Source organism: Protomyctophum bolini, assembly GCF_963924005.1.
Source record: "Protomyctophum bolini genome assembly, chromosome: 4".
NCBI classification, from domain to species: Eukaryota; Metazoa; Chordata; class Actinopteri; order Myctophiformes; family Myctophidae; genus Protomyctophum; species Protomyctophum bolini.
Window position 1 is genome coordinate 33,012,667 of NC_137865.1, and position 17,144 is coordinate 33,029,810.

The 17,144-nt window shown below is 44.0% G+C and overlaps 1 protein-coding gene across 1 annotated transcript in view; it reads left to right on the forward strand.

The window, feature by feature from the left end:
* Nucleotides 1-3,662: 3,662 nt before the first annotated feature.
* The window catches only part of syt7a (synaptotagmin VIIa), a gene marked incomplete at both ends in the record, with an annotated part of 116,446 nt that continues 102,964 nt past the window's right edge, over nt 3,663-17,144 (forward strand). Inside the window, one exon of the mRNA XM_080761382.1 lies at nt 3,663-3,696. Coding sequence (XP_080617508.1) covers nt 3,663-3,696 — 34 coding nt within the window. The remainder of the gene's footprint in view (nt 3,697-17,144) is intronic.

Sequence of the window (17,144 nt, forward strand, 5' to 3'; positions counted from 1 at the left end):
GGGCGCTAGCCCCTCCTATATATAGCTTTTGTCCCCACACGTCTCATATTTACCAATGATAATGAAAGGAGAAATTGGGTCAAATGTCCGTCAAATATGACGTACATTTGTGGCAACACAAACATTAAATGCCATTGACTATGAAGGGAAAAATTACGTCATATGTAGACGAGCAAATCTGCGAAACAATCACATAGATTCAGTCGTTCATGAGATGATGTATGATGATGTAAAATCAATAAGAATGCCCCTCACTTCACACGGGTGTGATTTTATATATATATATATATATATATATATCAAGGTGTTGTTTTCTGTGTTACTGTATCTGCCAGACATCAGATGTCATCTTGTATCTGCCACTAGTAGTGCCACAGAAAGCAGACAATGGGTGAATGCTTTGATGTTGACAGCATCATGCCTGCTTTAGGACCACACAGCTGATGTAGCCAGGTTGAGGTGCTAGTTCAGTCCCTTTGATGACCACCAGATGTCACTGTTGTGTCACAAGACAACCACACCCCCTCACTGTGATTATGGGAGTAGGGTAGGGAGAGGTAGGGTAGCATATCACAGATGTTAACTTCGGTGGCTTGATGCTGGGGACAAAATATCATGTTCACCCACACCTTTTTTTCTGTCTTCCCATCTCGTCCTCAGTCTTTTTGTAGAACGCCTTATCGCTCCAAATAAAAACACAGTGCTCTGCTGGCATTCAATTTTTTAGTAGGTCTTTGTGGTTTCAATATTTTGTATCGCAGAAATCACAGAAATGCCTAGTGCCTGCAATGCATGGCTGTTGACAAGCCACACTGTTCCTGGCTGATACTGTCAATAGGACGACTGCATTCCTGAGAACACATTCATTATTCAGCTCATGTTTGCTGTCAGCTATGTATTCAGCATCAATGTTTACACCATTTGTTCCTAGGGTGCTACTTTGCCAAGAGCTTGAATTCTTAAAGGGAAAATTACATCATACCAGCGGCAGCCTCCTCCACGCCCCTGCATGTACACACACACACACACACACACACACACACACACACACACACACACACACACACACACACACACACACACACACACATGATCTAAAATAATCCTTTCTGTGTCTGCCACTTTTGTAGGAGCAACCAGCCAGATCATATTTCAGAGTCAGATTTCATATTGGATTTTCTGCCATGAGGGACTCCTTTCATCAGACCATCCCTACTCCACTGTTTATTCTACACACCAGAGATTAGTTTACCATCATGACAGGACTTTGAAATATAGAAATTAGCTCTAGTCTGTAGAAATGAGCTCTAGTCTGTATTCTTATTCCTTTTTAACGTGTCGTGTCTTAAGCCTCCACCCTGAACTATTATTAGCCCTCCCATGCTTTCTAGCCAGAGAGAGAGAGAGGAGAGCGGGGGGACTGGGGAGAAGAGAGGATGGAGGCATGGTGATCTGACTAAGTGGAGCCAGGATGGAAATGGAGAGGTTGAGGGACCATTGACGGAAGGGGTTGGGGGAGGTGGGACGGAGGGAAGAGAGAGAGAGAGAGAGAGAGAGAGAGAGAGAGAGAGAGAGAGAGAGAGAGAGAGAGAGAGAGGAGAGGCTGGTTATGTGTAGTATATAGGTCACTAAATCAATGGGAGTCAGGTAGCCTATGTGAAGTGGGAGAAAATGAGGATATTTATAGATACCAGCTGAGACAGATGCATCTGTGACAGGCACCATGATGCAGGGAGTATGGGGTCTGGAGAAAAGGACTCCACCCACACACACACACACACACACACACACACACACACACACACACACACACACACATGCAGCCAGTGAGATAGATTGGTGTACAGATAATTCTCATAATAAATGACGAAGGAGTCTCAAATGTGAACAAAAAGGTGCACGAGGTGTTGAATGATGCCGGTTGTATGGGTAATATGTTGGACCACTGGTTTTCAACCAGTGGTCCTTGAGGGGGTTACAGGTGGTCCCCTGCTAAATGATGGAGAGTTGGTGACCAAATGGACCCTTATAGATCTTTAACTCTTGAGAGCGTAAAATGAAACCTTATTGGACCCGTACGCACTCAACAGTTAAATTATTGCTAAACATTGGCATTACATAATTTACAAGACGTCTACACAATTAAATATTCAATGTTTTGGGTCTGAGAGGCTAAATGCCATCAAACGTTGGTCTGTGGCTCAAATGCAGAATTGATATGAAAAGGGTTGAAAACCACTGGCCTATAGGCTATACTAGTATAGCTAAATGCAAATGCTACTGCGACTACGGATAAGCGGTTGAAGATGGATGGATTGATGAAGTATATTTTTTATGCCAATACTTGGTATTGCTACTTTTGCTACTTAAGTAAAATATCTGAGTACTTCTTCCACCACTGTCTCGGAGACCCACAATGATTTATTTGTGAAGGTTAAAGTCTGAGCCACTCTTCTGGTTCAGTCACTCTGGTTCAGTGAAACAGAGGCCTAATGGCAGAACACATGCAGCAGGAATTCTAGAACTATCAAAGTCATTATAGTTGCAGCTGCTATATTCCATTTGTTTGATGTTCCCATTCCTCTGTGTAGAAGCTTCTTGTAATAAGAAGTTAATTTTGAAATTATGGATTTATCCCCAGCACAAGATAGAAACTAATTGTAAAATGTTTTATTAAATTGGCATTGGACGGCCTTTCTCACAGGACTACTCAAGGTCATACACATAAAGAAGACTCTCTACTTCTAAGATTGCCAGACCAACCGAATACTATAGTCCTTCCTTATCTGCTTGGAACTCAGTCATCTCATTTAAGAGCAGGCAGAGAGCATAATGCATGGGGTCCACAGCCTGGGGTCAATAGTAGTTACTAAACAGTAGACAGAGCACAGGTCTGCACAACCATTCACCCATGGGTCTCTGTGGATTACGTCATGGCTTTGCAAATAGATTAAGAGCTACCTCTGAACTCCAATATTAACCCCTCTCACAGTTTTCATTTGGCCCTACAGCGGCATATATGCATTACACCCCCCCCCCCCCCCTCCCCAACACACACACACACACACACACACACACACACACACACACAACTGTCCAGTGAATTGTCTCTGATGCAGAGGCTAATTTTAAAAGCAGTCTCGTATGTCCCGGGATTCTGCGAGCTGTTCCATCAAATGAATGAATCATTCAGCTCAAAATGATTGCACATTAATATTTTAAGACAGAGACAGTTCAATGTAGGCTAGGCATATTCAAAAAATATTAAACGATTCTGTGGAATAGCGCGATCGACACGATCTGGGCTGTCGAGGCTTGTCCGCCGTTGTTTCAGAAAGTCACTTTCCTATCTGTTGGTTTGTCCTCTGAGCTTCACTGTGCGTTTTGGAGACCGAGAGAGAGAAAGAGAAAGAAAGAGAGAGAGAGAGAGAGAGAGAGAGAGAGAGAGAGAGAGAGAGAGAAAGAGAGAGAGAGAGAGAGAGAGTCTCAAACTGGTTAGCCATCCTGTGCTCGGACTCGGAGGAGGAGAGGATAGGCTGAGCAACAAGACAATACAACAGCTCCTACTACAAACCTATCAGCGGAGTTGACACTTGAAGTGGAGTAATATAGCAAACCTTTGACACAACGCCATCATTTTGCCTCGGAGTGAATTAATAGCCATGTATTTGAATAGGGAAGAGGACAATAGCAAAGGTAAGATCCCTCTCAACAAATTGCTACTCTTTGCAAAGCGCATCCTTAACAGTTTTTAAAGGCGTTTATAATTGCCTTATCTATTCCACCCATTGTTTCTGTTCGAGGTAATCAACTTGCCTAATATGGGTCATTAATCAGACAGTCCCCGCGTACGTGTGTGCATTTTAATAACCACATTGCAATGTCAACGGTGTGTTGGTGAAAGTATAGGTTGTCATCTGTCATGTCAAGTGTTCTGTCTCTCATGTCACGAGCCATAGGTTACAATGCACATTTCAATGCATTTATTTGGCATTTCCTCGTGCGATGATTTTGTGGAACCATGCACTTTGTCTCACGTGGCTTTTGCTTCCTACATGCTTTGACATTTGGAAATATTCACTTTGGGGCAACAAAACACAAGGTCACAGCCTCCACAATGATAACATATGCAAGTGGGCAATGATGCATGCTATTTATGTATTTCCCGGCCAAATATGATCGAATAGCATATCCGCTACATGGCAGCAGGCAGCACACCAATGTGTGAGACGAGAAAGAAAGGAAAAGAGGCATATTTGGGGTATAATCTCTCCCACGTGTTTTTGAAGCGATCGATTCTTCCCCCCTCGTCTTTTCTTGTCTTGTCTTTATCAAGTGTATAACCGACCAGTGCGCCTCAATGTCGCCATATAATGTGATGAGTCTGTGAGTACAGTTATTAACTAAACCTATGGTTCTATCTAGAAGATGAATAACACCTGCTGCTGCTACAGAGGACTAGAAAAAGAGCAAAAGGCAGAGTGGGAGGGGCCATTTTTGTTCATTTCCATTTGATATGCGAGTTAATGTGATCTCGCAACACTGATAATAATCATACTGTATGGCATACAGTGTATGCTATATTGCGTGAAAGCAGACATGGGCTGACAGGCTGTTATGAAAGGGATCGAGGGTGGGGGAATATGTTTTCATATGACACTAATTGGTATATGACAGACTACTGGCTAAAGCTATAATAGCCTATGCTTGGAAAATCCTGATTCCTGACACATGGAGACCTGACCTAATCGCCCACTTGTACGCATTCTCATGCAGTAGAGTAGACAGAGTCAGACCTATTATGCTACATTATAATCCAGAATTGGCTATTGAGACAGAGCTACAGTTTTCACCTAGATAGCACTTGATTGACAGCTATTTGGCTGATTGATTAAGTTAGTTACTTGTAGCCAATTTAGTGTTACTATATGTTTCCTCGCAGCACTGCATCCTCCAGCCTTGGAATTCACAGTGGGTCTCAAGGTGGAGTGTGAGTGAAAGTTGGGGCGTATGGTGTTCGCAGGGCATATCGATTATTACCCTCACAGGATTAAAGGATTGAGCATTCTACAGACAGGTGTATGAGGCTGACAATCTATCTCCCTTCAACCAGTAACAATATTACTCCCAGCTCAGCTGGCTGGGGGAATGCTCAAACAATGCTGTCACACTGGTTCGAGACTATACTGAAGTAACTGAACTATCCTCCCATATATTTTATGAACAAAATGTTTAAGCTATTGTTTTTTATTTAACTTAATTTTAACATTTTAAGGCGTTCAAAGGAATAAGCAATCAAGTTACAGAATTCCTGTGGAGGAACACACCCCGTTCAGTTGAGTGAACATCAACAACTTCCTCCCAGACTCCCAAAGCAAGACATGAGAGAACCAAGTAAAGTGTTTGGGTGGGGCAAGCACTTAGCCTGGTTAATAAACCAGACCGAATCAGCCGTTGGCAAAAAAAATTGCCTGCCGCGATCTGTGCGATATTAGTCTGGTTTATTAACCAGGCTAGCAAGCACTTCCCTCATTCTCTGTTCTTGGTAGGCTGTCCCAGCAGCAGGCCATGTACATTGTGAGTAGATAATTTCAAAGCTCAACAGAGGTATTCTCCCTAGGAATCACTAGGGGTTGGGTTGGTGCTGGTGGGTCAGCCACAGGACCGCACACAAATTGGGCTATTTAAATCTGGTTCACCTTCTCTTCCCCATGTCTTTATATTGTCAAATTAAGTTGAAATGCCTTATGAAATATGGTATACTTAGAGCTGTGATAGAGGCACAAATAGCCATTAAACTTCACCTCATCCGTTACTTTCAACCGATCTTCATATAATTGGTCGTCACTATAATGATCATTATAAGGTGGCACCATTTCTGTCTTCCAGTGCTGTGTCTCATAGAGCACCGACGTCTGATGTCAATATCGGTAGAGAGGGCTCTAAGTCTACGGGTTCATGTACTTTTTATTTGTATTGTAATCCCCATAGGGGGATTTTAGATTACCTCATATACAGTAAGAACTGTGATTGAAAAACAAGCGAGTGACGTCAGGACTTCAGCGCTCTATTGGTGGGCTATGGACAGTTCAAAAACCTGCCTACTACTGACATCATATATGGGGATTAGAAGTTAATAGAGAATACAACAACGCTTCCTGGAACGTTAGCAATAGATCTTCAGAACTCTTAATCGGTTATTCATCATGCTGTACCTGAATTATGTATCCTCATTTGTTAAATGAGAATAGGACAAAATAATCAAATTGTTTAATCCCACATTCCCACTAGACTTAATTGTCAGGTTTACGTTACATGATAGGATCTTAGAATGTTCTGTCTTTGATCATCGCCAACAATTGTGAAAGACTATGAGGAATTTATGCCAAGTGTGCTTTCTTGTAATTACTGAATTGGTGATTTGCCAAGAACAAACAATGGAAAATATTGGAATGGTCGCAACTCCAGGTCCAATCAACACATAAACACTCCAAGGCACCAAAGAGAGAGAGAGAGAGGCTACTACAATTACAAAAGTGTGTTTGTTTGTTCCACGTCTCCCAGAACACTAGTTGTCCAATTGGCTTCAAACAACTTGGTACAAATATTGGTCTTGCGGTAATATGCGGTATGCTCTTTAACAAAAAACATGCCACACCTCGCCCACTCCTGCCTGTCAACACCATGGCTTGTTGGCTGCATTGTACAGATCCATTGAGAATTTGAGATAGAAAGAGTTGTGCCATCTCTGTTCACTCTATTGGGCCATAAACGTAGACCCCTCACTCATTCATGTAAGTCTTCTATCTCAATGACTTGCGTGTGTGTATGACTTCTGCTGAGGGGTCGCAAGCACGTGCATAGTGCAATGTGCATACGTGTGTGTGTGTGTGTGTGTGTGTGTGTGTGTGTGTGTGTGTGCGTGTGCATGTGTGTGTGTGTGTGTGTGTGTGTGTGTATGTGTGTCGCGCAGACAGGACACCTATTAAATCGCATTACCCACATGACGTACATCATTTGGTGTTCATGGGTAAGGACTAGTAGCCTACATATAATTAATTAGAGGTGACATGAAAGGGTTTGAGTTGACCTGACTGCCAGATTGAAGAAGCTTGCTTCACACTACTTTTTTGCCCTGGCAGTGTTGGGGGGGGTAATACCCCCGATGGGTGCTTTTTTGCTCTTGCCTTGTTTTATTGGAATGCCATCAATAGCCACATGTTATTTTAAATGGAATGCCTCCACATAAACTTTGAAAACATGTCTTGGTCACATCAGTGGCTTACACTGGGATGGAACACTATATAACCCTTCCGGTGAAACGTCTGTGGGATTTAGCATGCATGGGAAAAGAATGCATTTACTCCCATGGGCAAATCCCTGCAAAATCACATTGGCAGACTTTTTATAATTTTGTTTAAACCTGCATCAAACTCCAGCCAAGACAATATTTTGTTCAGCTGGCACACACAGTATACCGTGCCATTCTCAACTTGGAAGAGGGAACGGCCTAAACTAAGAGCTTTCCCCTTCATCTATTGATGGCTGTTTTGATGAACTCACTGAGATGGATTTCTTAGGGGGGGCTGTTCTGTTGCCAGCCAGTATCGATTGATTATGGTGAGGGAGAATTGGACAGGTAGAGGACAGTGTTGTGTCGTGTAGGGGAGAAGTTCATCTGAGTGGAACTGTGATTGACTGTTCATGTATTATGCATGTAATCACCTTTAACTGTGGTTATGTGAAGTCCTGGTGGCAATGACACAGAGAGGTGGGGCGGTATATCCCTGTTTTATGGGCCCTCTTAGGGGCGGCAATATGCAATATCAGGTGTGAACATAGGCTTTTGACTTGTCATTTACCATACAATCCATTATGACCCAGTCCATTTGAGGACAGTGTACATTGCCTATCCTTTCACAAATGTTGTGTTAAGCTAACAAGGCAACACTACGCTCCACAAGATAAGTAAAAGGTAGTCTCGTGTGGCCAGACTGTTGCCTCCCACAACTTTCAAATGCTTCCGGTCATATACAGTATAGTCTGGGATACGGAAGCTCTTTTGATGATTAAGGGAGAAAGGATGGGTACATTAATCCGACATAACAATAGTCCAACATACATAGCCGGTTAACTGGGTTAAGACTCACCCATGGCTTCGATATGTGTTGCCGCCACCGGTTAAGACACATGGCTGGTTAAGACTCACCTGTGGCTTCCATGTGCAGTCACAGCACGTTTTAACAGCGGGCGACAGCCAGACAAATTTACCGGAAGTACATGATTATTCTATGGGACCCGGCGATAGCAGGCGAACGGCAGATAGTCGAAAAGTGGAGGAGGAACGTCGCCTGAAAAGATAAAAATTATTAATATTTTTGGGCGATACCGGGCGATTAGGCGATGTGACGGCCGATGCTCGCCCACTGTTAAAACGCAATGTTAGGGTTAGGTTAGGGTTTGGGGTTATGTCGGACTTCACTATTGTGTGTCGGACTGTCGGACCAAAGATATGCACCTGGGAGAAAGTGGATGTGAAGCCTCACCCCCACTTCGTTTCCTCTTTACCGTTTCATTTATCCTAAAATTTAATAAAATGATCGAAGCATATATAGCTTGCCGCTTAGCAGCAATTGAAATTACAAAATAAAATGTAAAGATATTTTTAAATAAATATATTTTTGTGAATGGAAATGACAGCTTCCGTTAATCGGATTAAGGTGTAGTTCCAGACTCTATAGCATTCGGAGATTGTGCAACAGTCATCTGGCTACGCGAGAGCGAGCGAGGCTAGGAAAAAGGTCTGTGTGTCTCTGTCCCCTCTTCCTTTCTTGGCAACTCCAGATGAAGAGTTTCTGAATCAGGCATCAATTGCGCTGAATACAGTTTCTGTCTGTGATCTGTATACGGTTTGGCACCCACTACCAACTACCACTTGAGTATGATATGTGATAAGTTCAGCATTGATTTAAACGGAGCCCAATTGGGCTGGAGTCCAAGCCTTGGGGCCTGGCCTACCAATCTAAATGACTTTTTGTTTTTTTGGCATATGGAACCGGCGGCGAGTGTGCGGACCTTGGGCAGTAGTTTATTATATCTTGGCTGGTACACAGATTTCCAAGTGTAGTGTTTACTCAAGCGGCTGATTGATGTTGTTGATGAAGAGAGTTGGGGATAGTGAGGTTAAAAGCCAGATCAACTTTAGCATATACTTATTGATTTAAGGATACATGTCACACACACACACACACACACACCTACGCACGCACGCACGCACGCACGCACGCACACACACACACACACACACACACACACACACACACACACACACACACACACACACACACACACACACACACACACACACACTCAGTCATACATCTTCAAAATTATGATTTCCCAAAGGGTGGTCACCGCTGGGTCATTTGCTGTCCTTCCCATTAAGGAATGGATCTTTGTGCATTTAAAGCAGTCATTTAGTATCTCCCTGTACTCTGCAGCAAGGCATTTGGGGTAGATTTACAGCATGATGATCCTTGGTGTACAAGCAGTGTGTCAAAGGATTCTTTTATTTTTTTCTTCCACTTGCTAAAGCTACAAAATGGAGGGTGAAAAAAAGGAAAACTGAGGATGATGTCTCTTCCCTGGTTTTACTAATGTGACATGGGAAATTATTTGGGCTGGGGATGATGAGGACCGTTGCTGCTGCTGTGGTTTCTAATGTCCATGCCCATTTGAGCTACTGTAGATGAATTGAAAAAGGATTGGATGGGGTCAAGAGATGGCAATGCTATTAATGTGGGCTCAGTAATCATTTTCTGTAGGACTCATTGAAACTTGCACAGTATAGGGCATTGGTTTGGAAGGGTTGGGAAGGGTTTGGGTTATTTCTAATTATAGGCACACACAGTATCCCCCATTCTCCACATGCTCTCTGATCAGTGAGTCCTCCATTCTATTCAGAAAATGGACAGATACGTTGCTGAATTACAATCTCATCACTGTTAATAAAGCCCCCTAAAATGCCCCCAAAATAGTTCCATTTCTATTTACTGAGGAGGGCTCGCAACTCTTCTTGTATGCTCCAAATGTTTATTGACCTTTCATTCCACAAACATTGAATGCCATTGACGATGAATGGCCAGCTTTGAGTGAAACAAACATTGTGTACTGTAAACACAAACATTGAAGACGAAGGTGAGGACGCAAGTTGTGATTGGCCGGAATGAGATTATGTATGATGATGATAAGAGCGCCCCTCACTTCACACGGGTTTGTCTGACAGTTTGCAAAAAGGATATATACATAGGAAAAATATGTTAAATCTTACAGCTCGGCAGCTAGGTTAGCTGAAAGAGGCTCTCTCCCCCCCCGGTCTGATGTCACACACAACCTCCTCCCTCTCTCTCCCCAGTTCTATTCTCTGTTTCTCGCTCGCTCGTGCTGATCCAGCTCTGGTCTGACATCACACACACACGACAGCAATGTCAACCCAACAACGCTGATTTTTGCCAAAATAATTGAATCATTGACTTGAGCCGACGTCGACTCGGGTATCTCATATATGGGCATATGACATCTGACACAAATATAAAGTGCGCGACTGCGCGCGTGTGCGCGTGTATCTTCTTTTGTCTGACAGTTTTTCGAAAAAAGCATGAGCAACAGAAGTAGATGAGAAATATGCCGAAATATTACAGCAAGGCCTGACAGAATTTTACATCATCACATTTGCAGTCCACTGTCACAGCAGAGACCAATTATGTCATGTCATCCTTTATGTCGGGATTCGGAAACAGCTAAATTGTCTACTGTACTTAACTAGGCATTTTTACAGATCACTTCATCTCTCTTGAGTGGGAGTTTATTTAGCTTTTTCAGCGCATAATCAAACGGTTAAATGCTCCAATTTCTATGTGAGCTAAGCCATGGTGACAATCTCAGGGATCACTGGAGTCAGAGGATTAGGATTAAATAATGTGGTGCAGGCAATTAGACTCTTTTGTAGGAGCACCTGCGATGAAACAAGGATTTGAACCTGCTGTTTAATTCTCCCACGAGGCCTATAGAGTATAGACATAGTCCCATTTGGACCTGCCATTTCACTTTCCCCACTGAGGTGCAGATACAGTCCTATTTGGACCTAGCTGCCATTTCACTTTCCCCACTGAGGTGCAGATACAGTCCTATTTGGACCTAGCTGCCATTTCACTTTCCCCACTGAGGTGCAGATACAGTCCTATTTGGACCTAGCTGCCATTTCACTTTCCCCACTGAGGCCTCGACATAGTCCCCTATGGAGGAGAAAGTCATCAGCAGATTTGAGAGCAGTCTAATCCCATATCAAATTGTAAGTAGTGGGAAAAATATAGAACTAGTGCGTGCGTGCGTGCGTATATATTCTAGCGTGTTGAATGAAGAACAGATCTATGTGAGCCATGGTTTGGCATTGATGTGATAAGATATCTCTTTACTGCAAGCTACCCCATCTGTATCATCAGGTCAGGTGTTGTTCCACTCTAGAGCTTAACTGTGATTATAGCAATTGTAATTATGAATGCAATTGTAATTATGAATTAATTGTAAAAAAGTAGTAAGTCATCCATCCTTCCATTCATCTGTGTGTGTGTGTGTGTGTGTGTGTGTGTCAGTGTTCTTCTGTGGTCAGCCAGTGCAGTGTTTATTATTGATTGCCTGTTAAGAGCCATGTGTGTGAAGAGAAAAGACAGTTGTAAATGTGTCCACCCGCTGTACTGATTTGAACTCATCTCCAGCCAATCAGGACAGCCCGACCTGTTGCGCGGAATTCAATCTTCCCATTACTATGAACAAATGGCAAGATTCCATTCAGTAATGGGAAAACAGATTCCCTTCCATTACGTCCCATTTACGAAAAAGAACAAGAAAATGGGATTCAATTCCATATCGTATAAATCACACAGCAGCCTTCCTTACGGCATGGCAGCGTTGATCCAGCTCCACCGTGGGGGCCAGAGTTATTTTTATGGTGGACTGCTTTCTCTGTGCCGACTGGCTGGCAGAGTGAGAGGAGGAGGGGGGGTGGGGGTGGGTGTTGCTGCTCTGTGCCAATCGACTGCATGGAGGGGGTGGGGTGGTCTTTCACTTTAACTCTCTCTGCCGTCTCCTGACTTCTGTCCCTTTCTCCTCTCTGTCTGCGTGGAGCAAAAAGATTCCTCTGGTGAAACACAGCTGCAGGACAGAGTGATGGAGACGAAGAGACAGACGATAGAGTGGAGGTGAAAAGATGGAGAGCGTGGGGGGGGGGGGGGGGGAAGGCTAGAGTCGCGGGAGGAAAGAACAAGCCCTGGAGTGCTAGTAGCCTGTCAAGGTCAAACAGAGGAGAGGAGGCCCTGTGTGTGCACTTGTGCACATGCGTGCACATGCGTGCACATGCATGCATGTGTGTGTGTGTGTGTGTGTGTGTGTGTGTGTGTGTGTTTGGGGGGTGCGATGTGTGTGTGGATGCGCACGTGTGCATACTACATACCACATATACTGTACTGTACATGTGTGGGGAAAGGATAAACAGAGGGAGGGAGAGGCCTACACAGTAAAGGATGAAGACTGTGCGTGCGAGCTGGAGAGAGAGTGTTTCCACAGGGAGGAAGGAGGAAGGAATGGAGAGAGCGACTCATGGAGGAAAGGAAGCCTGTATTAATACATACTGTGTCCTTCATTCTTGTGTTTGTGACAAGCGATCTAACATCACTGTCACGTCAGACATGCTGGCTTTGATTTGATCAACAGAGGCAGTGGCATTTTTGAGGATGGTCACGCGCCGTTTGTGTGTGTGTGTGTGTGTGTGTGTGTGTGTGTGTGTGCGTGCGTGCGTGCGTGTACATGCAGCGAATGGGTAAGTATGCTGTTACATAACCACGTCTTCTGCCGGTCCAGGTTCTCTGATCCGTCTTGTCCTTTTCTCCCTGTTGCTTTTCTTCACAACCCCAGTGCCTGAGGAGTCACATGGGACCACCGACAAGATGGCGGCACACTGGCGCAGCTGCACTAATAACTTTGGGGCAGGCCCGTCTAGAGTTTAAATGGACAGGTATCAGTCAAAAGGGAAACATCGAAGAGGAAGGATGGATGGGGAAGGATCAACATATGGAATGTCAGAACGGGTATATTAAAGCTCCATATATGGAGATCTAAGGGTTTGAGGTTTGAGCTAGGTCAGATGTAGAGTTGCTGGCCAATGTTGATGACATCAGGGATCTCTATGGGCTTCATATTGATGACATCAGGGATCTCCATTCCTGATGATGTCACGTTATGTCACGTGCTATCTCACCCCGACCAACACACTGACGGGAAATGCACGATTCCATAGTTAACTGCGACCTGCGACGAGGATTGTGAAAAGTGTGGAGGGTTGTGTCTGTGTGGAACTCTGTGGATACGAGTAGAGGATTTAGAAAATAGAAGCAGGAGAAACAACGTCTATTAAAAGAAGGTATAAATGATACAGTATGTGGGGGCGGAATCATCTCAAATGGACTCGGTTTGTCCGGAAGCAACTAAAAGGTTTAACAAGGTTGAACGTTATGGTTGGCACTCGAATCTTAATTAATGGGCTCTGAGCTTTTTATTTATGTATTTGTTTCTCGAACATACAGTATATCAGAATGCGATATATATCATAATAACTAGTACTATGTTCATGTGTGTGTGTGTGTGTGTGTGTGTGTGTGTGTGTGTGTGTGTGTGTCGTCACCTGGGAAGTGGGAAGGGTGGTAGGCTACGCATTTTTATAAACTGTACACACACACCTCCTCTGAGACACAATAGACAGAATATGGTGCCATCTTATAATGAGCATTAGGGACGGCCGGGCGGGAAGGCCTTTTGGGGTTTTTCCCTTCAAGATGGGAACCCCTTTTTGGATAAATATTTGAAGTTTTTCAGAAAACATTTTATAAAGTGTTTTTAGAATCTGCCTCAGTCCTAAATGCGTTAAGTTCCCATAGTTTCATCAGCCTAGAACTCTGCTCTGCTGTGAACATGAAGACAGGTGAGTCTCACATCATGACACAGCATGCTTTCCATGTCTGGATCAAGAGTTTTGGTAGTGCATGCTCCATGCACTACCAAAACTCTTAGGTACTGTATAGGTTCATAGAAAGTGTCCTCTCTAATCAGTTAGCAAGGGAGGATATGGGGGAGTATCTTGGAGATGTGATTACTTCCAAAGTGGAGCATTTCACACAAACACACTGACATTTTAAGTATCGTGCAACGTCACGTGCAATAAGCATTCTCCATACTGGGCCAGCAGCCGGGAGCTGATGGGGAGATTCAGGGTCTGGCTGGTGTGTGTGTGTGTGTGTGTGTGTGTGTGTGTGTGGGGGGGGATACTCCAGCACTGTGAGACATTATCTCTGTGGAGCAGTGGTGTGTGTGCATAGTGATAAAATAGGGTGACTGTGTTTACTGTGGGTTAAGAGTTCACGTAGAGGGTGGTCAGTGCAGGTCCCAGCTGTGTCTCAGACAGACTGCAGATTTATTTTGCCATATACTGCCGTTGGTATGTTACATTTTTATAGACGCTATATAAATGTGCTCCTTCAGACTCGCCACCCTAGACCTTTGCTCAGTGTATTTACTGGGCTTGTAAATAAATAAGTGTGGGCAGGGGCGCCCACACTTTTTTTTACTTGGAGAGCTACCTTCAAAATGCCCAGCTAAATGAGATCTACCCACCCAAAAAATCTTGCTGAAAATAGTTTAAAAAATGTTTACCTTTGTAATAGTGGCGTGGTGTTGATGTTACTAATAATAGAAGGGTGAAAATGTTTTTTTTCTTTTTTTTAGGCCTATATAACTTTTGTAATGCTACTGAGGTAATGCTACAGGCCCTTTTTTATGTCAAAAGTCAAGTCACCTTAATTCAAGTGGCAGATGCCTATTATAAATTTAAAATATATATTTTTAGGGGCATCTATGTGATCTACCTGCACAGCCTTTGTGATCTACTGGTAGATCACGGTGATCTACCTTTTGGGCACCCCTGATGTAGGGCATCATTAAGGTTAATACTTTCAAATAACACGTACATTATCAATCAGTGTTAACAGTCATGCCATAGCCATATACTGTAGGTGTCACTTGCATGCACAATGTTACAGTAGTTTCCCTCAGTTGCTAATACATCAACTGACATACATTTAGTCCAAAGAGTTCAAAGCATGCTGCAGTTAAGACATAATTCTCTCTAAAATATGATGAAACTGTGGTGCACTTTATTTCAGACATTTTGAAGGTGACCTATAGGCTGTGACATCAGCAACAAATTGGCTTTCAATTAAAAGAAGCTTTGCTCCAAATCCTGACAAGCGAACCGTTGTGAAAGGGTCAATTCATATTGTATTTGTCAGTGGGATCTTGGCCCAAAAGCAAAACAACAATGTTTAGATTGCATCATGGTGCTTTCTTCTCTACAGTGTGTTCCAGGACTGTGTGTGCTTGTGTATACAGTACATGCATTTGCGCGTGCATGCGTGTGTGCGTGTGTGCGTGTGTGTGTGTGTGTGTGCGTGTGTGCGTGTGTGTGTGTGTGTGTGTGTGTGTGTGTGTATGCGCTTGCGCACTCTTTTGTGCCGTACATGTTTTGTTTTTATGCATGACCAAACCGTCACAGCATTCCTATGGGAGTTGGCTTTTGCTCTGTTTTCATCTCTGTCTTTTCATCTCTGTCTTTCTCTCTCTCTCTCTCTCTCTGTCTGTCTGTAATGTATGTACAGTAACAGTATGTATGCAATGCATGTGCACAGGTGCGCTTTCATTTGAATGCATGGTCGTGCCTGTGGCTGCAATGGTGTCTTGGTATTTAGAGAAGAGAAAACAAGGGTGTGCTTCTGTGTGAGCCACCGTGTGTCTGGCTGGTTTAGGTGGTGAGACGGACAGATTGGCTTGTATGAATGCCATCTCCCCTGGCTTGGCTGGCTGTGCGCTTCTCCCTCCTCCTTTCTCCCTCCTCCTGTCTCATCTCCCCATTACCGTGCTCCACTGGTGACCAGCAGGTCGGAGGGAGGGAGGGAACGTTTTCCATTCTTATTGGTTATCTGGCTAGCAGTGGGCACTAAGCCTCCTCCTAGGGATTAGCTACACTCACTGTTCCGTAGCTGTGGTCGCATGGCGCCTTGTGGATCAACTGTCCAGTGCTGACAGTATGAGGTTACTGGCAAAGTGGCACCTCGGCATGTTCATGCTATTAACCACAAGCTGTCTTGTGAGCGCGTGTAATATCGGCTATTGTTACACTTTCTCCAGTAATGCCATGCCCCAAATTAGGACACCAGGGTTGTACCGTCAGCATGACACAAGTCCACCCCATTCACCCGTATAGAATATGCGAAGTCAACCGTCATCAGGACCATGCAATGGGCCCAGTATGGACATTTTCCACATACTCACTGTTTCAGTATGTCATTATCACCTATTGTGGCGGGTGATGATGGTATATTTGTGTCACTGATGTCAATGACGGAGGCGCACCGTGTCTGGTGGCCTTGAGCCACGTGAGGCACCGCCGAGCGAGGTGCCGTGCCGAGCGTTGTGACGGCCAGCAGACCTGACTCAGCGCCGTCCGAGTTACGTCCCGATAGGCAGAGAACAGTATATATTAGTAGCCCCTAGTTTCTATGTGCCGACAATAGAGTTGACACGTTCAGCCAAGGCCATATTGGCCGTATTCCAACGTCCTGATAACGGTTGATTTCGTCTATTTAATACAGTGATAACGGGTGAATCCGCTGACAAGTCTGATGTAATGGACGGAGGGAAGGAAGTAAACACAAAAGAAAAAAAGAAAAATTATAGTTGTGCTGATTTACAGAACTGTCTGAGAGGGAGGTCAGTTCCTGCAGCGAGTGAGGCTGGACTGAGCATCTGTACAGTGTGCAGTGAGGGTTCATGTACTCTATTATCATTCACTTTGATCTGAGCCGAGACGACATGAGAGAGGATAGAGTACCGGATAGATTCAATTTGGCTATTTTTATTTCAGGAACCTGAGAAAAGTTCATGTTGACTTCCAAAACTGTCAGAGTATTACCATGACTTGCCATTTCGCTCCTTCTATTTCTCATCACTTTTTCCTCACCACATTTCTTTTTCATTCTGTC